The 26,432-nt window shown below is 34.4% G+C and overlaps 1 protein-coding gene across 8 annotated transcripts in view; it reads right to left on the bottom strand.

The window, feature by feature from the left end:
- The window catches only part of FMN1 (formin 1), a 171,803-nt gene that overhangs the window by 80,280 nt on the left and 65,091 nt on the right, over window positions 1-26,432 (bottom strand). For all 8 annotated transcript variants that reach the window (XM_077784075.2, XM_021539271.3, XM_021539276.3 and 5 more), the window contains 3 exons: window positions 23,012-23,073; window positions 6,518-7,311; window positions 2,766-2,916 (listed from right to left, as the gene is read on the bottom strand). In XM_077784075.2, the coding sequence (XP_077640201.1) occupies window positions 2,766-2,916; window positions 6,518-7,311; window positions 23,012-23,073 (1,007 nt within the window). The remainder of the gene's footprint in view (window positions 1-2,765; window positions 2,917-6,517; window positions 7,312-23,011; window positions 23,074-26,432) is intronic.

Here is a 26,432-nt window from a genome sequence, read left to right as displayed (position 1 = left end):
TGTTATTTCCCTAAATACCAAAGAAGTTTGTATAAGATTCTATGAAATAAGGCATAGTCTGTGCAGAGAAGAGGTTTAGTGGAGGGAATGGGTCAGTCTTTCAGGTATCATTATATAAAACAGCTTAACTATTTCAAACACAAGCTACAACCTCATTGCTGTACCTATATCTTGCTCTGGAAGGTTCTTTTAGTGAACATGAAAAAGGAATTTAAATGTAAGTACATAATGACATCTGTAATATATGATGAGCTTCATAAGTTTCATGTTTCTTAATGTCTGTATAAAGCATCTTTAACCAGACTATACAATTCCCTATAATGTGACACTGGTACTATTTTTAAGACCAATCAAGCAGAAATTTATGTACTGAAGCAAAAAAAAAAAAAAAAGATTCTTGCTAAAACTCTAGTAGATGTAATTGTTAGGAAAAAGGCAAGAAACTTTGAGAGCCAAAAGAAGCATGAGAAACCAGAAATGAAACCAGCCAAACTGACAGCTTTGTATTGATCTACAGAAGCTCTCTGTTATTATCTACTAATAAATCCTCCTGTAAGTAAATAAAATGCCTCCCTACTATTGTATCATTTGCAGCTCACCAAGATTGATCCACTGGAGCCAGCCTGCATATATCTGGGCTTTCAGAGAGACAAAGAAAAACACAGGACTATAGAAGAGGGCCAACTGTCTGTAAAAACATTCAGCTGCTACTATGAGTCATTTAACTGGGAAAGGTGAAAAGACAGGATACACTAGAAGAAAATGCTTCTTTACTCAAAATCTCCTTGAATTCTTAAAGTGGATTTATTTTCAATTTTTAGTTTGACCAAATGATGGAATGTTTCACACTACTGATTACAAGTTTTCTAAATTCTCATGGAAAACCCTACAGTTCACATGGTTTGTAAAGCCATGATCACAATCCCATCAGTTTTCCAAACTAAAGACATGGTAATAGATATAATTCTGAATTTATTTCTAAGGGAATTTATTTTTCTATTTTTCCACAGTACTTGAAAGGAACCTTTTTAATTTCATTAATTTCAGTAAAATATCCATTGTCTTAAAATAGTAAGTTTATCTTTAATAACAAAGCAGAATATTAAAAATGTTGGTAGAAATAAAAAAAAGTCTTTGAATGAAAATACACTGGTTGCTCACAAGAAATAATGCATATTAATATAACAATATGTTCTGTAAGTATTACCCAATTCAATTTTGGATAAGCCAAAATAAATCACTAAGAAATCACGCTACTCAAACAAAGAAGTTAGTTTACAAAGCAGGAAGGAAAAAGAAAAATGCAATTTCATCTTTCAGTATACAGGCCTAATTCTGTACCTTGTTTGCTGTCACCCTCTTGGAGAAGTAGCTATACGCCCTTAATTACTGAGGTTTTGAAATAAAAAAACAAGTATTTGTACACATTAATTCCCCCTTAAAGTTGCAGATGAAATTCTTCAAAGTTCTTTAGAAACCTGTATTTCCTATTACATAATTCCTTCTGAAAAGTAAATTAATTAAATGTAAAAATAAATATTAGAAAGAAGGCATAAGATAGGTGACCTAATTGAATTTATGGATACAGCTGCTGCTACATGTCACATTCACTTCAAGCATTTTTCAAGTAAAATATCTCAAAATATTTTTCACAGAGATGTCCATGCCCAACTTCAGTCTACTATTTGAAGAACTGTAACAATTATTTAATTGGTGTGCATTTACAAATGCCAGCATGTCCCCATCCAGGCCCCATTTTTAATTATTTACTTTTTGCATTGCATTAATTTGAATCCTATAATTCTACAGCCTGATACTTCTCATTAGCTGTTGCATTAAGACACAATACAGGAAATTTATGACCAAAGATGCTCTGAAAGATCTGAAAGCCCCAACATGTATACATGTTTCACGTTCTGTGTATTATAAAATTGAAGGTAGCAAGCACAGCTCACATGCAAAGTGCCCTCTTGTGGTTCCAAGCAGGTAAACTCAAAGAGATTTAAAACACAATAAATGTTTCAGTAGTTTCTGATGTGTAATCATACTGTTTTAGGAAAACAGTATTGATTATAATTCAATCTAGAATTTTTCTGGCAGCAAATACTACTAATGGCATTTATTTTTCCTATCTGCAAATCCCAATTAGCAAGTGCCAGCTGCCTCTGTAACAGGTCATATCTAAAGCCGACTGTATCTGCACTACAGCAATGACACAGCTACCGCATGTAGCTTTGGCCTTTAAAGACATGATTGTCCTGCCCTTTCCTGACACAACTCCTTAGCTATACTGGAAAAAAAACAAAAACCTGACATTCCTTATTCAAAAGGTTGCTTTAAATTTTATTTTTCCAATAAATTTAATCTCAGTGGAGGAGAGGTTTGCTAGAGTAACTAATGACATGCAGGTTTGCTACAGTAACTAATGACAGGCATTAATTATACATCAGCTCAAGGGCAAATAATGGCCTGAAATACTGGCATGTTCATATATTAATTAGAACTTTAATTCTATTCTCCTATACAGTATTCTTTCTACTTCACTGTCATGTGGAACTTTCATTATCAAAGGCAAAAAAATTTCCAAGGGAAATAATAGCACTGCATTCTCAAGCAAGAGAACTGAATCAGCAATCCACAGTTTTCTTCCTTGCTTATTCACAAAAAATCCAAGAATTAAAATGGAGTTTTCTCAAAATGAAAGACTAAACAGTATCACACACACACACAAAAAAAAAAAAGACAAAAAAAGAAACAATAAATACCTTTTTGGCCTTGGTTTTTTTTTCGTAAGTTTCTGATAATGGTTTTCTTTTTTCCTGAGTGGTGTCTTTGGAGAATAAATATTCAAACTCAGTAGTGTCAAGTATATCAGGTTCTTCCAGTGATTCCCATAATGTTGGCATAGCAGTTTTCCTGCAACGGGAAAGGTAATAATAAAATTTCTAAATATTATGAGAAACCATAATAGATCTAACCATAATGGATGAAAATCCATTATAGATTTAAACTCATAGCAACACAAAGAACATTCCTTTCCTATACCTTGCTCTTGTAAGGAGTCAAAAGTTTTTCTATTAGTTTTAGTTATTAGTTTCAGCTATTTAGTCCATGCCTGCTAGACTAAGCATTGTTCGTATTGTACCCTTCTTTGCGCAACAACGGCAGCTTGTGCAAATACATGTCAAGAGATTTCTGACACTTCAACTAGGATTAAAAGTACTCCAATGTCAGCTTTTTTGAGAAATGCCCAGTAATCTATTTAGACCTATAAAAATAAACAATATCAAGATAGTGAACAAACTTTATTCATGCATATTTTAAGAGCGTTTGGGGAAATTTGTATAGGACCTGATTTACTTCATGCTACCCAGAGATGTTGTATCCTCATATTTATCCTTGCTGTTGTCTGAGAAACTAGTGATTATGTGTTTTATATTTTGGGAGATTATCCAGTATTCTTCTCCATTCAACCAACTGCAAATTTTAAACGTGGATGATCTTTCCTTCTTTTTTTGTCTTCCAAGACCAGATTTAGTTTTGGATCAGTTGGGAGCTTGTTTACACAATCCTCTAGTTTTACCTAGATTAGGGGAAAATAATATGTAGTGCTAAAAAACAAAGTACATCAATTCTAAAAAGGCTTTGTTTCAAAATTTCAATGTTTCAAGAAAATACGTAGGACAAAACTTCTGAGTGTTCTTGTCTGTTTATCAGTAGAAGGTGGGACCAGATCTTCCAGCAGATGTCACTAAAAGGCAGTGAAATTATTTGCAATTAAAAAAAAAAGTGATGAAAACCACTATAAAATACAAATGGCTGATACCACTAAACATAGATGTCATGTGCAACAAAATGGAACACCTACCAATTCAAAAGGAACCAAATTTATTTTTTCAAATTTAGTATTTTTTTCCTACTTAACTGACTACTATAATGAATGTTTAAGGAACTTTTCCTTTTTTTCTATTAGCATCTGCTGATGCAGCATATTCCGTGTCACAGAACATGCTTAGAGCTCCACAGCTTCGCTCTTCCTGATATTACTTGCTATCCCTGAATCAGGACAGTTGTTTTAGCAATACTGAAGAATGAAGGATTCTTTCTGGCTCTGCAACAAGAAGTCCTGGACAGCTTCTGATCTGAGCAGCAAATTCTTGAAGAAATTTGTAGTTCTAATACAGACCATGAAAATGCTGGAAAATTACATCCGGTGACCAGTAGTTCATGTATGCTATGAATTATCCCTTACCTTGCAAAAGTTTGGTGAACCAGCACTGTCTCAGAAAAAAAACTATTGTTTAATTGATTCCATGGGAAGAATTTCAATAAAGTTTATTTATGGACCAACTATTGAATCAACTATGGATCAACTTTATGAAACAATTATGCCGAAGAAATACTGGGAAAGTAAAACCAAAATGTTCAAGCCTCCTGCTCCAAAATATTTAAATTCTGAAAAATTTCAATTTTCAGAAAATTTTAGTTCTTTTTAATTCTGAAAAACTAAGCCTATACAACTGACATTTTAGTAATCTCTTTGACATTTTAGTAATTTCTTTGTTCCAGTCAAATATTTTATATAAAATATTAATACCTTAACAATGTTTTATTACACCAGAATAATAGTACTTTCTCATCAATAGAAATTCATAGCTGTAAAGTAAAATAAAACTCATATTTAAATCCAGTTAATTGTAGATATTTACTTCAAACATGTTTAAATATAATAGAGAAACATGAAAATAAAATATTATAATATTAAATAATTTAAATAAATCATGATTACAGGATAAACTATAATAAATAATTTCTAAAAATTACCAATATATAAAAATATAATAATCTAATAATAACAAGTAATATACTGCATGTATATATTGTATAGCATATATATTATGATGCATTATGGTTGTAAACCACATAGAGTAATATAATGTAGCTTATTAAAATGTTTAAATTTAGCATCTTGGCAACTGCTGCTAGGGTATATTTTGAACACAGATAATAATGGTTTGAACTTTAAGATCCAAATAATAATGTAATTTCATTACTTGCATTAATACAGGACCGAATTAAGGAACAACTCTTCATTAAAATAAAATAGTCTGTGTCACTTAAGCATCCCCCCAAAATCCTTTTTGATCCATCCCTCCTAATGAGCTCTATATTACAGTAATAAATACAAGAAGGAAAAGTCAGAATCAGTCAAATCCAAAAGAGCAGCTGAGTAACTTTGGCAGTAAGGTATTAATGATGGTCCAGAAAATGTGACTGGGAGAACTGCTTTTCTCCTGTCACTAAAAAGGTAGCATAAACAAAGACTGTAGGATCATTTAAAAAAGAACTGGCCAAAAATTGTTTATTTATGCCTGTTAGCCAAATGACCACTTACAAATTAATTGATAAAACAGTATATTTTGTAGTAACTTTGGATTTCGTACAACAGAATACACTGCTAGAATACTGGTATAGAACTATAGAATGACCTTGGTTGAAAGAACTTGGAAGATCATCTCATTCTAACCTCTTGCCATGGGCAGGGACAGCCTCCACTAGACCAAGCTGCACAGGGCCCAATCCAATCTGGCCTTGAACACCTTCAGGAAAGAGGCACCTCCAGCTCCTCTTGGAAACCTTTCAGTGTCTCACCACTCCCACAGTAAAGAATTTCTTCCTTACATTCTACCTAAATCTACCTCCTCTATCCACAGATTTTACTGATACTGAGACTTGCCCCAGCTCAGGTGCTGGAGCTTGCACTTGGCCTTGTTTGCAGTCCCACTACTTAAGCACATCAAGGTCCCTCTGGATGGCATCCCTCCCTCAAACACGTCCCCGCACTAAATCACAGTAAGGTGGGTATTTTTTTTTTTTAATTTTATATCTACTTTTTTAAAACTGTAGAGGTCTCCATCAGTACTGAGACTTGTCCATAATGGACACTTCATGCTATAGCCCGCTGAGCTGCATATATTTACACATAGGCTTTATTCTTCCTGCTCTGACAGAATTATATACAGAGGTTAGGTTCCAGTTTAACTGTTTCCAGTTTCTAGAACTGGAATCATAGAGGATGACACAACACAGTTCTCTGAAGAAAGGATCACGTGAAGTGACTGGAAAGCAAAAATGAAACAAAATTCTTACCTGACCAAACTTTAACATTTAAATTCTAATTCTAACACAGACTTAACTTTAAGAAAAAAAATATTTATATTCTCTTAGCTACCTTTCTACATTTTAGTGCTAAACCTGGGAAGCACCCTGTCACTATGACTATCCATGCAGTGCTTGAATTATTGCGGAAAAATGGGCAAATAAAACATGTTTTGTTATAATGCAACAAGTTGTCATTTATAATACATATAATTTTAATTTAAATATGATATTTTAAAACAACTTATTTTTTCAGGCTTCTAGAACTGATTCAAGTTTTTTCCTAGAATTATGTAAATTCCATGTCTCTACACTGACCTGTAAGTAGCAACTTTAAGTCCAAATAAATTTATTTTACCTGTTATCTTGCAATTGTATTCGTGTCCAGTACAAAGGCTTCATGGGACGGCCAGGTTCAATGGCAGGTTTTCGAGGGCCTTGGTTTGAGGATAAAGTGCTATTAAAAAAGAGCCCAGGCCCAGGAGGTGGAGGGGGTGGAGGTAACCCAGATCCAGGCAGTGGAGGAGGAACAGGAGGCCCCAGCCCTGGAAGTGGTGGTGGTGGCGGTGGTGGTGGTGCTTGAAAATTCCTACAGCCTTCAGAAAGTGGAGGTGGCAGTGGTGGACCAGATCCAAACTGAGATGTCAGTGAAGCCGGACCCATTGGCAAAGGTGGTGGTGGAGGAACTACAGCAGACAGTGAAGAATCAGGAAGTGGAGGAGGTGGTGGTGGTAGTGGAGGAGGTGGTGGTGGTGGTGGAGGAGGAGGCAGCATTTGTTTTTGTTGACAAGAGAAGACACTTTCTGATGACTGTACATTGTAATTGTCCTTATTTTCACTTTGGGCAGATATACTGTGTGTCAAAGAAGAAATATTAAGCTTTTTGGGTACTATTTGGGTATTTTTCACAGCTCTGTTTTCTTCTTCACTAGGCTTTATGAAAGTTTCTCTGTCAGTCTGTATACATACATTTCGGTATGCCTTTGGTGGGTTATCATCTTCAGTAGAAACACCAATATCCTTTGCTTTTTCATTTCTTCTGTTTAATTTATTATCAAGTTCATTCTTCAGATGTGCAATGGTTTCCTCAAGCTGAGCAGTTGAGACAGCGTGTTCTCCACGAATATGAAATACCCTGAGTTCAAACTGAGACTGCAAAGTAACAAGAAAAAAACCCTTAATGCAAATGTTTTTCAAGTGTTTATTTTGTAGTCTGTTAAAAATCTTTACATTTAAAGTACATTCTTAAAGTGGAAAACACTTCTCCTTCCCAGTTCTATATGGCTTTATTGGAAGCTATTATATAATTGGACAATTACTAATCTTTAAAGAAATGTAAGCAGGGTGTGTCTCAACAAAATATATATTTTTAAATAAAAATCGAGAACATCAATTTGGACAAATTTTAAGTTGTACATTATCTTTAAGCAGACTTACCAGTTTTTAATTGGATGCAATAGTTAATAGTATATTATGAAAAAAGGTACATTTTTCAAATGTTATTCTATCTAATGACATGAGAATTACTTATTTCATTTCAAATATATGTCATATACATATATAGAGAGATAACACATTAGGAAGTAAAAAACAGATTAAACACAACATAGGTTGAAATTAATTCAAGATAAAACATTAAATAAAGTAATATGTCAATCTATTCAGTGTTATCATCAATAAAATTCACAGAGGTACACTTAAATTCAAGTTTATCGTTGCTATTAGATTAAAATTTCATTTCTTCCATATATATTTTAATCTACAATTCAGAAAATAAACATTAGGACCAAGAGATCAAGAAGATTCACTGGATAACTAAGTAAGGAAAAAACCCATTTTTTCTTACTATATGTCAAAGATACAAAACATTTGGCACAGAAACATGTCCTTTAAAAAATCCAATACTGCTATTCCAGGTTATTAGGTCCCTACAAGTTACTTTCTGTTATGCCATGATACTATCAGGCAGCTGGCTGATATTACCATGATTCTTTGCAAGGCAATGACTCCTGGAAGAGAGTTTTTCACGGGTCTTTCAGGATCTCTCTACAAAAGGGAAGCCAACCTTTTAACAGAAAAAGCTAATGAGCTGTGATTTTCCCAAATTCCTAAAGGCACAGGAATTCACACTTAAAGTGCCCATGCAGTGCTTGTCAGAAGTGGCAACATAGCACTCCCTACTAACCACGCCAACTTGAGTATTAGGGCAGAGCTACTAGTTTACAGAATTAAGATGCATCCAAGTCATATATGTGCAGCTCATCATGGCAAATATAATGCAATTGTTGTGGTTTTATATTGTAAAATAAAGCTTGACTAGATATGCAAACAAGATACTCATAGATGTATGAACAGCTTGGATTCTAATCAATTTCGTAGGATAAAATCCAAAGTAAACAATCTGAAAACACTGGGTATAAAATGCTCCTTTACGCTGGCAAGTATAAAGGTGGGAAATCGGGTTTGAAGTCTTACAGAGAGAATCAAACAGATTTGCATTGGAAACAACCCAATTTCTGTTAATTTTATAGACAACTCTGAACAAATATGTGTAACAATATATTTACTTAGCTTTTTTTCTTTTCCTACTATTACTCTATTGGCACTCATCTTTATTATTAGTTCAATTCAACTATCACACGATTTTCTGCTCCAAAGAAATTGCCTTTCTTTTTAACTTGGCATACTGATCCATAAATGAGGCAATGAAATAAGTTTACCTTAAGGAATTTAACTGTTTTTTTTTATCATAGTACTTTGCTCCTATAGGACATCAAAAACTCCCTCACAGAACAATTTACTTTGAACGTTAAAGATTTTCCCAGCAGTAAATCTGAAGCCACCTTAAAAACACACTGTAAAAGAAGCACAGTATCTAACAAAACTATTTATTACATTTAAATGGGCATAAAAGCAACTGTGTTAGTGTTATAAGCCTTTCCAAATACACATCTCCAGTTTTAATTTACAGTATAAAATTGGTAGTTTAAAGTTTATATTTGAGATGAGAGAATGAAAAGCAAGAAAAAGCATAAAACTTACACTATTTTAGAATTATTTTCTGTAACTTGGAAAAACCATATAAGAAAGCTAAAATTACTAAGCATTAGCAATTACAAAAAACAATAATACTTCTATTTAGTAATAAGTAATAAACCAATTTTATTTTAATTATGTTTCATCTCAAAGTAAGTCTTATTCACCAAAGTAAGATTACCTTATATACCTATGATAATACTTTCAACAAGTGTCAAGAATATGAATATTAATATGTACTATTTTATATATATATATAAATAATACATATATATTCTTTAATATGTACTATTTATATATATATATATAAATAATACATATATATTCTTAACCAAGGTCTACTCCCAGGAAAATATTTCTTAAAATGAGATAAAATGCTATAAAGTCATATGATAAATCGAATGGAGAGCAAACATCATCAAAATTTAATAGCTTGGTCACAACTATTTTAGACAAAATGAAATGGAAAAATATTTCATCAGGAAACAAGATATTTGATGAAGGGATGGCATGGGAGGAAGGCTAGAGGAGCAGAAGATATTAGAAGGCAGCTGAAACTAAAGCTTAGAAAGCCATCCTATATATGAATGAACATGATTTATTTCTGAAGAAGGGTAGAGGATTTTGAAAGCTATCAAAGAAAATTTCTGTAAAAATTGCTGTATAAAATGAAAGCAAGACACTACAAAGAACAATGTGGCAGAAGTTCATCAGAAAGCTTTAGATATATTTCTTTTCATTTGAAAACTGCATTTGCCACTTTGCTGACTGGTATAGAAGCCTGGTTGCTTGGTTCCCAGCAACACTCATTTAAGAAATCTGGACTGTGTAGCTACATTCAATACCAAATAAACTATTGCAAGGAATATATTTCTATTCCCCTGACCATTTCATTTTCTTGCAACAATAATCTGCTTTTTCAGAGAGTATAAATTTAAGCCCTCAAGCCTCGGTCTGTTGAGGCTCTCTGGCTTTCCATTGTATCAGTGACTCTTGCCAGTCAGCCATTGACATATTACTCCCTCTCCTGTACACACACACATAGAATTGATAAAGCTGCCTAAATTTCCATTACGGTAAATATATATTTTTGCACATTACTTCTACAAATACCAAATTTAAGAATGAATGCTTCATTAAAGCCTTATTACTATTTTTTCTTCATACTGCTAGCTTAAAAGAAAACACCCTAATGTGCTGAAATCAGATTTCAATCATCAATTTGAAAGTACCTCTTGAGTATTTGAAGCCTAACCCACACAGCAATGTGCTACTGAAAAAAGTTGCCTTACTTTGGCACAATCTTTCTTGTATTAATTGTCAATATTAAATTAAATAGGCAAACATTACTATGCTATTAAGCTGAATTACACTTTTAAAATTCAGAATTCACAATAATTTTATCAGATAAGGAAACAGCCTGAAAATACATGCAGCAATTCAAGAAACAGGGCTGCAGTGTACATAGCCACAGAAGGGATTGATCAGTGGTATGGCAATCCTAAGAGAAAAGGATCTGCAAAGGACAGCACATTGCAGACCGATTGTGTCAACACTGTATTAGGATAAAAAGAATTGTCATATGCAAAAAAAGTAATCTTTGTGTTTTATTCAGTACTAAAAGCTGTGTGTTTTTTCAGTTTAAGAGAAATTCTGTCCCTGTGTTCATGACCACTGCTATTGAAATTTGGGGCAGCTCATTTGGTCTTAATTTTCTAGGTTAAATCAACAATGCCTTTTGTCTCCACCTCACCCTTACTGGATAATGCTCCCCTTGTTTCCTTAGTTTCTTTCTGTTTCCATTGCTGAAAAATACTTTCAGTGAACCCTTAAATTTCCTTTGCAAGACGTGATTCAGCTTGAGTATTGTCAAATGCCCTTTTCTATTCTGAATTCTAAAACCAGCTTTCCTGGCTAATGTACCTCTTCTTCCTTTCTTCCATGGCTCTCTGCTTCCACCCAATACGCATTTTGAAGAGGTTGAATAAACAGGCAGTTCTGTCTATCCTTCTTGATAAAATGTCTTTTGCTTCCAAATCTGCTCTTGCCTGGAAAGCAGGCTTGTTTGCACCTCTGATTCTGACTAAAGAAGATTCTTCCCTATTTTGCTTTTCAAGCCTCACTAGTGCAGTTGTACTTATAAATAATTTCTTTAATTTGTCAAGATCTCTCTGATATCTGCCATGAAATGGACAGGATTTATTTTCCTTGGGTAAAACCAATTCACCAAGCAAATGATCCCAGCTGACTCTCAGATCCCTTGAACACAGACTTATATTTAAGCTTAGAAGGCCCGTGTTACTCTCTTCCTAAAAAATTACTTCTGTTAATGGGTAAAATAAAAGCCATCCCTCCCCCCCAAAAAAAAATGACCCCTCTTTACTAAAATACATGATTATAGGAGGATTATGTAAATATCCAAAAATACTAATACACTGTAACCTGGAGAACAACAGGAGTGCTTGGATTGGCTTTCTAGTTTCTTCCTGTTTTCTCCCTTTACACCCATCCCTCTGGTGTATGTCCCCAGTGAACTCCTTTTGGCACCTGCTAAGTGACTTGATGTAACACAGAGAAAAAAAGGCAGATTATATTTTCTGACAATGCCAACAACTCAGCCTTGGTCCCATGGGTCCCAGGAAATGATGATGCATATGCTCAAGGAATAAAAATTCCAAATATTGAATCAGTGTACAATAATGTCATTAACCATTACAGTAGCAGACAATAAATCAGAAATTAATCACAAAAAAGACAAAATCCTTTCATTCATGTAACTGACAGGTCCTTTAAATGTCTTGGAAATGATAATGTGGATTGACACGGAAAAATCTCACTACCATTGTGACAGCTTTTCTCTGTGACAGAAAGATTACAGTCTCATTTAAAACAGTCAATATACTAAGTTACAGTCAATTAGAGGCAATCACCTGAAGTATATTTGTTGTTGTTTCACTGCTTCATATAATGTGATTTTATGTGAACAAAAACTTTTAAACATGACACAGAACTGCTCTGATATGAAAAGCTGTAGAACAATTTGTTTGCATGAACACAAGGAGAGTATAAATTTCAACAGCAATCTGCATTCAAAAGAACAGTTGCTAACTTATTAGTCAAGACTTATTTGCACCATAAATGTTAAAAAATCCTGAGAATTTTAACAGTAAAACATAAAAAAGTTCTCTAAAACACTGTTCAGAGCACGCAATATGCAGAACTTTTGCTTTGAAACTAACAAGTCCATGCTCCACTGTCAATGCCCAATACTATTTCACTAGCGTTTATAATGTAATTCTACTCTGAAAAGTGACTGTGTAAAAATTACACATATTTAATGAACAAAGCTGTTCTAGGTATATCAGAGACAGACCTCTTCTTTAACTGAGAAACACACACTTTTACAAGTTTTTACTCTAATTAGAGTGGAAAAATAACATATTAGGGAGAAAGTGAGCTCAATTTTATTCCCTTCTCTGACTTTTATACAGTGATTGTTACGTCTAATTAGTTACGTATGCCAAACCATGAAAATAAAAAAAAAAAAAAAAGAGGAAAAAGAGGGAACAAAGAAGACACAAAGTATCCAGGGATATAGTTGGGAGATGTGGATATGTTCTAGAGAGGAGGATATTAAAAAATGAAAACGGGAAAAATAAATTTAAAAACACAAGAATTACTGAGTTGCCAAGTAAAGGCTTTTTAAATATACTTTACAGTTTTTTTTTCTTAATAATATTTTGGCCATCAAAAGAGAGGAAAAGCAAAATTTTCAGAGAGAGCCTCTAACTTGGTTTTGTTCATTCTAAGTAATTTAATCTTGAGTTTTTGGAAGAGTTCACACTTTTTTATTCTTCTATTGTGTTTACAAAAGAAAAGAAGCTCTTTTTTGTTGAATCTCTGTCCTTGAAAAAACATACATTTGTTTTAAATTTTAACAACAATCAGAGATTTAGCAAAGGATTTCTCCACAGGGAAAAAAAAGTTAAACCCATGCCAGTTTACATAAAAATCAAAATTCCTCTCCAACAAATACCTCAACAAACATAACATATGGTATATCATCACTGTCAAAGGCACACAGTAAGAATTGTTCCTACACCTCACAATAAAAAAGTAATGACTGAACACTCTCAAACAATCCCAGATCTCTAAATATTTTTGTAGCCAATGCATACAGAGTCCAATTTTCTCTAGAATTTAAAAATAATAAATACATAGCTTTATAGAGGAAATGTAGCAAAAGTAGTTGGGATAACAAACAAAAAAATCCCCCGGCTATTTCCTATTCATTGTCCTTGTAGATCCACTAGACTCAATATGTACAAATAAACTGGCCAAAGGCTGACAGTAGAATACAGTGGGAACAGGAATTGAATGAGGCACATAGAGTGATCCTTGGGTGTCCTAGGCAAGGCCAGGAGTTGAATTTGATGACCCTCATGGGTCCCTACAACTCAGCATATTCTATGACGCAAGTATCTTGATTCTTTCTCACTAGTGATAAGTTTCCAGTGACCTCCTAAACATAAGGTAACAAACACACTTCCATTTTTATCACTCTCCAAAGAGTATGAACAGCCAGGCAAAGCAGATCTCTGACACAAAGACACTCTAGATGCTTTCTAACCAGGACTACGTATTTTATAGAGACCATTCTGTGTAAGATACAAACTGCCCCTTTCATTATAGGCTGCAGAAAGTCCTACATTCTGTTAAGCTCCAGCATCTCCTCTTGTTGCTCTTTGTGGATCTTCCATTGTCTCTTAATGTTCATTGCTCTTTTCCATGCTCTACACAGAGTCATCTCCAGGTTGCCATGAAGTTTGTGTTCTTCATCCTTATTACCTTGTGTCTGCTATGTAAATGTTTCTGTCAAGTAACATTAATCTAGGTATTGTTTCCTGCACATATACACATCCTTCCTTCAGTCCCTTCATGGTTAAGAACTACCTACCTAACCATTTAAGATTACACAAATTAAATCACTTGGAGACAATACATAGCTCACAACAGCTCATCTCCAGTTCTTTTCCTACATACATATCACTTTACTCAGGTCAACCCACTTAAAAAGGGTAAATAACTTCTTCATAACTTCTAAGGAAATAATCAGATAGAGCACTAGATGTACCCCAGAAATTTCTCGGTAATCTTTCAAGATCCTGCAAACATTATGAATCCAAATATATGGAAAAATATTGCTAATGATGTTCATTGTATTCCACAGCACACTCCACATTTAAGGATGCTATTATGTCCACTTCACCACCCAGTAAGAGATGTACTCTACTTTGGAATCTCTGTGCCTACAGAGAAATCTCACTGGAATTTAAATTCTTCTTGATCTCTATCAAACAAAATTGTTAAGGCTTTGGATTCACTAACTTCTTACCACAGGCACGTTTGCTAAACAATGTCATTCCTGGAGACAAATGAAAAAAAAACTCTAAAAAACTACAAGAAATAATACTTAATATAGCCAATTGTTAACAACATATGCTTAAAGTGGTAGATTTCAGTTTATTCATAAATATACATAAATAATAGATAATTTAATATTTTATATATATTTTAAATGTTCAGTAGCTAACCTTAAAATTCCTACCAACACTAAAGTTGGAATGAATGTTTTTAAAAATAATAAACCCATGAAAATATCCAACTGACAAAAACCACTTTAAACCTGCATGTGTCTGAGACAGCAATGAATTCCCAGACAATGGAATACTACACTCACTAGAATTTGCCAAAAGTAGCAGCTACCTGTCATGCCATTCAAAAACTAACAATTCTTATAGAAAGTGACTATGTGTTGATTCTTCCTAAATGTAAGATAGCTTATGCTAGGAAAAATAAATCTGACGTAATATGTAAAAAATGGGTACCCAGTTAAATTGAGACCAACCTATACACTTCTAGGAAAACTTAATTTTGTGGACAATTCAATTGGCAAAATCTTGAAATATTGTTAAACTCTGCTAAACATTTACATTCTGCAGAATGGAATGAGGAGACTCAGCATTCAACACACCAATAAATGTAAATGATATATTGTATGCAATTTCTCTGAGGCGAAGCTAATCAAAGTATGAAACCACACCATAAGCTAAAAATTAATTTCAAACTTTTGCTGAACTAGGACCATGACCAGTTAACATGCAAAATTCCAACATTCCTTTCCTATCACAAATTTGTAGCTACTATCTTACTCTGCATCTCACTGCAGCTGTTACCATAGTCTTAGGACAGCCTCAGTTGCTACGCACATGAAAATACGAATACCTATTCTCTGTGGTAGTGCTCAGAAGATCATATGCAACAAGGAAAAAATACTCTGAACATTGCTAATATAATACTTTAAAATACAACATGTAGAAATATAGACTGATAATTAAAATTTTATATTAATTATTTGTTTTGATGATAATTTACTTGAGATAGGTTACAGTATTCCTCAATTTCCAGGGAAAATACATGATGATGTGGCATATTTTACATCTGGCATGTAAAATGTTAAAACAATGCAAAAAAATGGCTGAAAACAAGTTGAAGATGAAGTTTCAGTGACAAAAACTACAGAGGCAGTATGGATCCAATAAGAAAACTGATTGTAGTAGAGAGCAAGTTGTCTCTGATCTTGGGAGAATGTTTTTGGACACCTAACAGCTTTTTTATTACTGTGGCTGATTAAAATGAAAAGCCCTACTACTAAAATGTTCTTTTTGATGAGGTTTTTGCCATGAACTATAGACCTTGCAGTCCAGTGGGATACAAATCCTTTGATCCTGTGCAGTCACATAAATTCAAAGTCGTAAACCAACATTGAATTTGATTTTATTAGTGTGGCTGATGTTGCCAGAATTGTAATGCAACCTTGTTTTTCTTCACTTTTCTTCCTTTTCTTTCAGGGACAGGATGGAAAGGAGAGTTTACTGTCAACATTGCTTCACCATATAAAGAACTAATTTCTTTGGCAACCAGGCTACAGGATCAGCCATTTTAACTTAAGCTTTGTAACTATATAGGAAAGCAAAGATGTATGTTGCTAAGTTGCAACCAATTATTTGAATTAAGTAAAAGCTGAAGCAAAAAGCATTATTAGTAAAGCACACAGAAAACAGCAACCAAAGATAAAGTTACATATCTATAGAAAGAAAATGAGCAGCAATGAATACTTCTCAACAGGAATTATTCAGCCAAATAGTGCCATGAGAATGAAAAAAAAAGTAACTCTACACTTTTACAAACTAACAATTTTCATTCTTCATAATAAACATAACTTTTGTCTAAAAGTTTTGAGAATTTTTAGAGATGATTAGCCTCTCCACCAAAAGAGTGTTCTCATGTGCCATCAAAACAACAAAAAGAGATTCTACAAGGAAAAAGAGAAGTATAATATCAATTACGGAAATTACTCTGTATTTGTGTAGAAGACACACCTACTTTAACATATACTGCACACTAATTATGCATCACCACACTACTCTAGACATTCCCATTATAGAATTTGAAGAAAACATTGCAGATGAAAAAGTCTCAGAAAAAACTGCCTTGATCAATTACTCAAAAGGAAGCAATCAGAACAATCTTAATTTTATCCCTTCCCATCAATGCTTCCACATTGTGCAGCTATGCAGAAACTTTCTCTTTGACAGAACTAGTACCTCATTCAGTGAATGTGCTGGGAGATATTCCAGCCAAAAGTTAAAAAAATCAATAATGATAAAACAGCAAGCTTTTAGGACTTCTGCACTATGTGTGCTGAAGTTGAAAGGTACATAAGAATGAAGTGTGGACCCTCAGAGACACAACACCAATATAGTAAAGGCATGATAATGCTGACCTGGAAAAACAGATTGTACATTTGCTCAAACTACAGAATTCCTGCAAGATGTGTCACAGGTCATTTTAGTCAGTTTTCCTCAAGTAGTCACGAATGATACACCTTCTTTTACAACAAACTATCTTGAGATTCTGGAACTCAATGTATAGTTGCAAAGTAAGTTATAAATGAACTGTGACTGAGCATTTATGCAAATGCAAGCATCCCAATAAATCTGTTAAACCTTAGGTCTGTAAATAACAAGATCACATGCCTATCCTAACACATATTGTGAAGTCCAGTTTATACTTAAACATCCTACAGTTAAAACTTATGACAGTAGAAAAAACTGTAATGAAACTACTTATATTGAGATCAAATATTGACTAATAAAGCAAGGGAGGGTATTGCTCACTGACCAACAAGAATAAAATCAAACACTGAATGAACTGTATTCATTCCAGGACACATATTCTGGAGTATATTGCCCACACTGAAGTAAAACTTGTATTGTGATGCCCAGACCCAAGTCTTTACAATCTATCTCCTACTGTTTTCTGTCCTAATTTCCAGGCTACCTCTTTTGCCATTCATCTTGCCAGTGTAGTGTCCCAAGTGTAGTGTATGCTATAGGAATAGTCCTAGTATCTCCACTCGCTATTTTTTCCTGAAATTGTACCTTTCACATCTCCATTCATATGTCCCACTCTTCTTGACTGCTTTGCTCTCCAGATTTTCTTTCATTGCCTAACCATCAATAAGGGGGTTAGGAGACAGACTTTAATTTGGAAAGCATCCTCTGAAGGGTGATCTCCACATAATTAAGAATAACTTGTGTCAACCATTAATCAGTGGAACTTAGTTTTGACCCAGTGTTGTTTTATAACAGCTTTGGTGGCTTTATGGAAATGGCAATTGAAAGTTTGCTCAACACCAGAAAATGTAATCAGTAATCACTTTGCAAAGTCAAAAGCTGCTAAATTCAGGTCTGTACTGAACATGAGAAAAAATAGTTTTATTTAAAAAAATTTAACCTCCAATTTCAGACAGATTTTCCCTTATTGACAAAATGCTCATCCTTGACAAATTTGTCCCTGCTCCTGTTAAAATCAGGAATATTACAGTCATAATTTTTCAACAACAGAATACTACATATTTAATTCAGAAAAAATGCCATACAGCTACTAGATTTAAACAAATATATCTGGTGTAGTAAATTTCAAAGTACAGATAATTTTGTCAAGAAAGCATGGGGTACATGTTTACAAAATCAAAATGGTAATTTTGATAATACTTAATTTTTGATGGCTTTTATAATTCCATGATGACACTCCAATCAATTTCTCTTATATACAACTGTTTTCTATGTTATAGAGATCTTCAGTATCTGTGAAAATGAAATGTTCTTTTGTTCAAAGTGTGTACTCTATTTTCCTGAGTACATAACATGTTTATTCAAGGCAAGGTGATGGGATAAATTAACTTGTATAAACTATAAAAATGCAGCAGGTTATAAGGAACATTAAGACTTTTGTTTTAGCCCTAACTAAGCAGAGTTTTTTGTAATGTGTCTAAACTTGAGCTAGGACTCCATCTTGCTATAGTTTGAATGCTAAATTGTCCTGTTCTATGTACATTTTAACTATGTACTACCATGCCCATGTGCTGAAATAAAGAGATTTTCACTGTTTTCAATATAGGGAATATGGTCTGTGGTAACAAATAAACAGGAGAATCCTTGGATCAACATGTGGAATTAACAGCATTCTGCAGCTGACATGAAGTTTAAACAATCCAAGTCTCACAGTGAAATTGCACTGAAAATAACAGAATGGCAATATGGCAAGAGGCCATATTGAAAGAAACCCACAACACAATGAAAGAAGAATCTTCCAGTACATGCAAGCTATCTGATAAGAAATTATTAACAATGTAAACATTGTTAAAGGAAAATAAGGATGAAAAGCATAGATTGCATCAAAAATATGACAAATAGGAAGTCAATGGAGAAGAATGGGAAAATTTTGTTTACTGTAAGTATGTATCAGAGCACAGCAGGGATGCTTAAAATGTCATCAAGAATTTTATTATGGAGTATGATTTTAATACAGAAATTGTAACATACAAATTTAAAAAATATTAGCTAACTGGGAAGTATCTTCACACAACATGAAGAATCATTCCAAGCTTCATTTCTGAATGAAGATGAAATTGTCAAGTGGTTCCAAAGATATTAAGTGCTGTTTTTAAGAAAATTACTGTCTTATTGCTCCTGTCTTTTGTTCCCTAGTTCGCTCCTTTACCTTCTCTAGCGCTGGCTATGCAAATTTTTCAGTACAGGAAGATTTTTTTTCCTGCTGGGATCTCACTATTTTAGGAAATGCAAACTTTAAAGATAATGATGCTGCCATTGTCTGGTAGCTTTAGGAGCTCTGAAATTGGTATTTTAATACAATTTAATAGGAGTACAGTCTCTTTTTTCTCATAACTTTTATGCTTTTTTCAGTCTTTATGTGTTTTGCTTTTTTGCATCGCAGAGGCTCTGCAGTGAACAGGGAGAATTCCTCCAAGAGGGCAAAGTAGCTAAGAAGAAGATTCACGAAGGCACACAGTACACACACAGTGGTGTAACCATACATTTAGCAGCTGAAAGACTGAAACATTTCAAGTTAGGTAAGATTAGTATCAATAATTAACCACAAGCTGGGAGACCTTCATCAGTTCACCACATGGAAATGCTGAAAAGCCTGAACAGCTCATTAGGAAAGACTGACTAATAAACCCTTGCTGACCTTGGCTGCTCCTTTGAGCTGCCAAGAGAGAGAAGCATACACCACCAGAGAGAGGAGCATACACGATACCAGTTTTCTTCTGTTATGTGTATGCCGGAATGCAAAAATACAACCAAGAACACTCAAAGCAGCCAGCCACCTTATGGATGCATTTAATCTTGTAAAAGTTACAATCTCAGCATCCTGAAGCAAAATCTTATTACCAAAAGTCAGCATGTATCCACATATACTAAAAAACTTGGGGTTTTAAAAATACTGCTGCATATTAAAGCTTCCAACACTATTCATCATTGGACCCCATATCCTAATAGCAGATTTCAAAACATAGTGACTTTAGAAAAAATCATGGTATCCCTATCCCACGCAAGAATTCACATATGCATAAACAAAACTGAGGAGGAAAAAAAAAAATCTTATTTTCCAGAAGGAATAATAAAAATCCTTAAGAGCATCCAGATCAGATTTCTTTCAATTTAATCTGCTCAGAAGTATTCCAGTTTGTTGTAATAGTCTCCCTATAGAAAAAGAAGATTTAGGCAAATTAAAATAGTGTAAAATGTTTTGATTTGGTGTTAAAACATCCTATTTGTGATGTACGCCCTGAAGCTGAAATTAAATTTTACTTTTACATCTAAGTAAAAGACATTTTAAATTGTCAAAATAAAACTGAAATCACCCACTTCTATAAAGAGGTATTTGGATAAGCATTCTGGCAAACAAGAGATTTCAACACTATTCACTGTTGCCTCCCACAGCTGAATCAAAAATTCCAAAATGTTGCAGAGAGAAGCAGCACCTTTTGTCATACTCATGTTATAATTTAAGAGCAATGGAAGCATTCAAAAATTAAGGCATACTGATCATGAGGGAAAACAAATAGGAAGGTGAAAAGACAAAGAAACAAGAAAGGATTTAGGAAGTATTAGACATGAAAAAACAGATTTACAAAAGAATGAAGTGGTCATAATAGAGCTAGAGCTTTATTACTTAATGAAACCTTAAATGTTTTTATGACTTTGTGGTCTGACTACAAAATAAAAATACATTATCTTTAAATTATCAGATAATTTTGACTGGTGCTATGACTTTTCCTTTCACGTTCCTTTTGCTTCCACATTTTTCAATGTTTTCTGGGGCACTTTGAGGCACTGGTCTTTAACCTCAATTTATGATATGAAATAGTTTTTCAAAGTTAAGGAAGTTCTTCTGTGAAAAGGAAATTACTTTCTACCCACTTCTACATTTCAGCTCTTGGAACCTTCACAAAAAAAAGCAAAAGCACACACATTACCATGGAGGCCAGAAAGGTCACTATGAACACCTCATGATACATTCTTCCCTAAATGAGGCCAGCTTGCTCTTTCGTAATGTCACAGGCAGCTGCACTACCATTCACTATATATTAACTTTCAGTAATATGTTCATAATATGGATAGATGCAACTATACAGGTATTTCTTTCTAAAATTTGCCATGAGATATTTTAAGATATGATATTTACTGAATAATTTATAAGCTAGCTATAGTTATTTTTTAAATCATCTTAATATTTCTTAAACTATATTATATGGCATGCTTTATGTAATACTACTATGTAATATAAATACCTGAAGATACTAATATTCTCAGTTTGGAAATATATAAAAGATCTAGCGAGTTGGTGGAAGCCTAACAACCTGTGTTGGAGAAAAACACCCATGCATAGGGTACAGGGTTACAGGACAGCTAAGGACTTTCTGTCCATCTTCAACAAGCAGCCTTAAACTACCACGTAACTAAAGATGAGGGGATATTTGGTAGCTTTGTTCTAAAGGGAGCAAGGAGACATTAGGGAGAAAATTAAATTTTTACTAATTTTATCAATTTAACTTACAGAAAAAAAGGTACAGCACACCCTTGTGCAGTTATGTGTTGGGTTAAATATTAAGCACTGCAGACAGAATATTGCCTGCAAGTAAATTAATTTCTTTCAGAAGTCAGGAGCCCATTTACATTATTTTGATTTATGTTGTTGTCATCTACTTAGCTGGTTATTAGATTCTCAAGATTTGGTTCTGCTTGACAAACACTGTGAAGGTGTTGACAGCTATGACTTATTGATTGAGCAACTTCAATTTAAGTTTCATAATGTGCAAGATAATTTCTGACCTAAAACTAAAATAGATACACAAACAGTGGGCAGGATGTCACCACACTCAGTTTAGAAGGAAGTATGAAACGTGCACACGTTTTTTGGGAACTTTTTCTGAAAGACTCAGCTGACATCTAGTGGCAAGAGAGGGAAAGCAAAGCACTTAACATACAGAACAGAAATCGTTCTATGTCTTAAACTGTATTATTCAGTATTTTGTAAATATTAATTTATCACAGTGTGATCTGCCTAATGACACAGTTATCAATGTATTACATTATCAAAGTTCCTGAGTTAGTAAATCTGTTTATTTTCCATTCTATTTGCTTTAATGATGACAGTGGAAATTTTGAATGTTTTCTAATTGATGACCTGTATACTAACGATTTAGCATATGAACCTGTATTAGAACACAGAACAGCTATACTTAAGAATATATCATAACTGGTGAGAAAAGGAACATGCTGTTAATTTTAACCAGAGGTGAACACCAAATTCAGTTATACTGCCATTTAAGTTTCGGCTTTTATGATAAAAACACTTACTTGTAATATTCTACTTTACTTACCACAGCCAAGGAAAAGTGAGTTCTAATACTAAACTGTGTTATTTCCGATTTTGATAACTAGTTGGTCAAGTTTACACTTTAAAAGAGGAGACATCAATAAAGAGCGCTCAATACTAAACTTCAATAAGTCTCACACATGCTTATTTTCCTGTTAAAATTACAGAAAACTGCTTCTACAGAAGTATGCTTCACTGAGAAAGAGTAAATAGTTAAACACCAGTACCAATACAAAAATACTGCACTGCTGTGTTAGTGGGAAGAATTTAACAGAACAATAAGGAGAACTACAAAGAGGAAACAAATAAAACTGCTTTTGGACACCATTTATGAGTGCAGGTATAAATTTTAACCAAATTAATTTTAGCTGAGCTGACGGTCAACTGAAAACAACTTCTAGAAAGAAAGAATTACATTCTTAACATTTGATAGAAAGTGCATGCTTGCACCACTTAAATCTGTAAAATGCCCTAGATAGGGAAATAAATAATTACAAAATTATACCTTTAATGTTTCAATTTCTTCTTTGTGTTCCCTCTTTAAATGCAGAATGGCAGCTTGGTACTCTGTAGAAACAAAAAAAGTACATTCCCTTAGAGTCAGAAAACAATGTGCCATCTTCAGCATAGAATACTTCATAAAACACCACTGGATCCAGAATGCAGGTGTAGGCTCTCAAATAAATGACCTTTGGCAGTGGTGATGGAAAAGAAAATCTGAACACAATAATTAGCAATTTTTTCTAAGACCACATGACCAGACTTTCCATGGTGTTTCTGAGAGAAGAGGATAAAGCAGAGGTCTTTCACGCTGAAAAGGGAAAATGGGGGAAAAGATCGGACAGACTGAAATAACAAAAAGGAAACTATAGTTTTGCTTAATTTCGCAGCTAAATGTGGAACTGATAGGACATTATGGCATGCACATGCATGCATACACACATCACCTGAATTCTAAATCAACATGCATCAAATACAGTGATTTAAATGGACAAACATACAATCACTATATACAGTCAAACAGGATAAAATAGCAATCACAAATACAAATGAAGATCTCAGAAAGAACCAAATAGCGAGATACAAAGAACTCTTAATTCTATCATACGAAGAATAATTACAGAGTTTAAATACAGAATACTGTGAATGAGATATAGGATAGCTCTGCCATTTATCAAGAATATAGCAAAATCCAAAGGCTGAAAGCATGAAACTGAAAGCCAGAGAAATTTCAGCAGTGAAAAAATGACGAGGCCAGGCACTAATCACACAGGTTTAGTGATGGCATAGATTTACCAAATATACCTCTAGGACCACTAATACTATTGCTCCCCTTAATCTGTACCATGACTGCATTCGGCCAGATGAAGAAACAGAAACCCCTTCAAAACACACTGGTGTAAGGCTTTAAGAGACCTGAAGAGAGTCTTTTGTAAGACACTGTCCCAGAAGCTACAGCTCTCCTAAACAAGCAACTGGAGTTTATTGTTAAATGATCAAAGTCTCACTTCCATCTGCTTTCAAATCAAAATTTATCCAAAAGTGTGTTTCCAGTTTCCTGCCTCAGCTTCTGCCTCCTCAACTAAATCCTAATTTAAAAAGGTTTGAAAATAGCCCAAAGAATTTAAATTTTACTGTCAATGGTCTCTAAGACTAAGGAGTCTGCATGATCCATTCAACAGAAGAACTAACAAAATAGCATTAAAGTATCGAAGAATGGACCAAAGTACCAGATCAATAAAATATTCCAGTGCTTAGCTGCTCTTTATTTTTTTTTCCTTTTTCTCTTCAGAGCACATGAAGGAAAGAGGAAAGAAAAGGTAACTTGATCATCACCCTGAATTCTATGTGACATGGAAGCTTTTAATGTAAAGCTATTTTTTCCAAACACAGGCGGTTATAATCAAGCAGCTGAATTGATACATAAAATCAAAAGGAAAAGGGAGCAATATTTTACACAGCATAAAATAAAAACCTTGGTGATTCCAGCTAGCTATACTATCTATCTAAACTTCTCCTTCCCCTCTAACATGTCTCTACTTAGAGATTTCAGGCATAAGAAAATTGCCTGACTGCTCTGCTGGAATCAGAACTAGTTAGCTCTACAAACTTTTATATTTTTCTGCTTTTAATTCCTTTGACTGATTGATATTCCCTCTGGATACAGGCTCTGCATATCCATTCACCTAAATAGGATTTAAAACAGTTGCCTCAGGTCCCCAGAAAAAGTTGTGACCCTTTTGGCACCTCAGCCGCCTTAAGCACTCAGTTTGCAGGGCATGAACCTTATGAATGTCCTAACTTGAAGGTTAGCTCTTTAAGGTCACATGAGAACTGAAGCAAATAACAGGCTTTGAAAATGCTTCTAACAATCAGTTCTTAGTTTAGCTAATAGAAGGATACAGATCTATCTTAACAAAAGATCTACTTTCTATGCAGGATTGCCCAATGACTAAAATTCTTTGAGATTTGGGTGAGAGACTCATAATTCACCTATAATGAAATAGACCTGCACCAGAAGCAGACTTTTCACCATGTCTACCCATTCCCAACCCTCTGTTGCTTATTTTTTTATCTTGGCACAAATGTTTGTGCAATTAGAGAATGATGGAAGAATTCCTAGGTTAAAAATTAACCATGCCAGAGTTGCAGAAATCTGATATGGCTCTGTAGCCAGCCTGATTCTCACAAAACCACCATAACTCGTTCAGCCTTGGCAGTGAAGTCACATGAGCACCTGAGGGCAGGTCTCAGAGCCAGCCCAGATACAAGGCTGCAGCTGTGACAGGAAGAAAAGCTTCTAATCACAAACCACAGAATGTCTGAGGCTGGAAGGGACCTCTGGAGGCCATTCTGGTCTGTAGCCCCACCTCGCCCAGAGCTGGTTGCACAGGACTGTGTCCAAACAGCTTTCAAATTCTTCCATGAATCTTCATCCTTCTCATCCTCTCTGGGCAATCTGTGTTAGCTTCTCAGTCACCTCCACAGTCATTTCCTGATGGTTAGCCAGACCTTTCTGTGTGTCAACGTGTGCTCACACTGATCCTGATACCATGCACCACCTGGCTCTCTCATTTTTACACCTTACAATATAAGTCAAAGCTGATCCTTGTGTCACAAGGTGACTCTACTTAATTTGTGCAATGTCAGGGGAGTCGCATTTTCATAAAATCAAAGAATCTTTAAGGTTGGAAGAGACCTCCAAAATCAAGTCCAACCTTTGAGCAAGTATCTTCATAACCACTAAACCATATAAAGAAGCGCCACATATTTTTATTTTTTTAATACATCCAGGGATGGTGGCCTATTTCAGTGCTTAATCACTCTTTCCTAATACCCAAACTCAACCTCCCCTGATGCAACTTGAGGCCATTTCACCTTATCTTATCGCTAGTTGACTGGGAGAAGAAACTAACCCCTGGCCACTAGCTTCCTTCAGGTAATGAGCAATAACATCTTCCCAGAGCTTTCTTTTCCCCAGACTAAACAACCCCAGTTCCACTGGCTGCTTCTCATAGGACTTACATTCCAGATCCTTCATCAGCTTTGCTGCCCTGGACACACTCAAACACCGCAATATCAATTTGCTGAAGCTTTAAATTCTTTTATTATGACACATAACAGAAGGCTGATTGTACAAATACCCTGTTGTACTTGCCTAGTGTCCAATCTGCCTGCAAGAAGACAGTGGCTGTAGGGCATAAATTTGGCTTCTCCTTAAGTAGATATTACTCTTTTAGACTTCTGAGACCAATCAGATAAAAATCAGATTGCAAGTGCTAAATGTGCCTATCCTAAAAAACTACCACATGCGAATTAGGATTTTGTTACTGAAAAAATAATTTTAAAAGTCACTCCTTTACATTAGCAAAAAAGTAAACAATCACATTGCACAGATTCCACTCCAAACAGCTTGGAGTCTCAGT

Source organism: Lonchura striata, chromosome 5 (assembly GCF_050655825.1).
Source record: "Lonchura striata isolate lonStrDom1 chromosome 5, ASM5065582v1, whole genome shotgun sequence".
Classification (NCBI taxonomy): domain Eukaryota; kingdom Metazoa; phylum Chordata; class Aves; order Passeriformes; family Estrildidae; genus Lonchura; species Lonchura striata.
The sequence above is the reverse complement of the archived record's forward strand: the minus strand, read 5'-3'. Positions and strand labels throughout refer to the sequence as shown.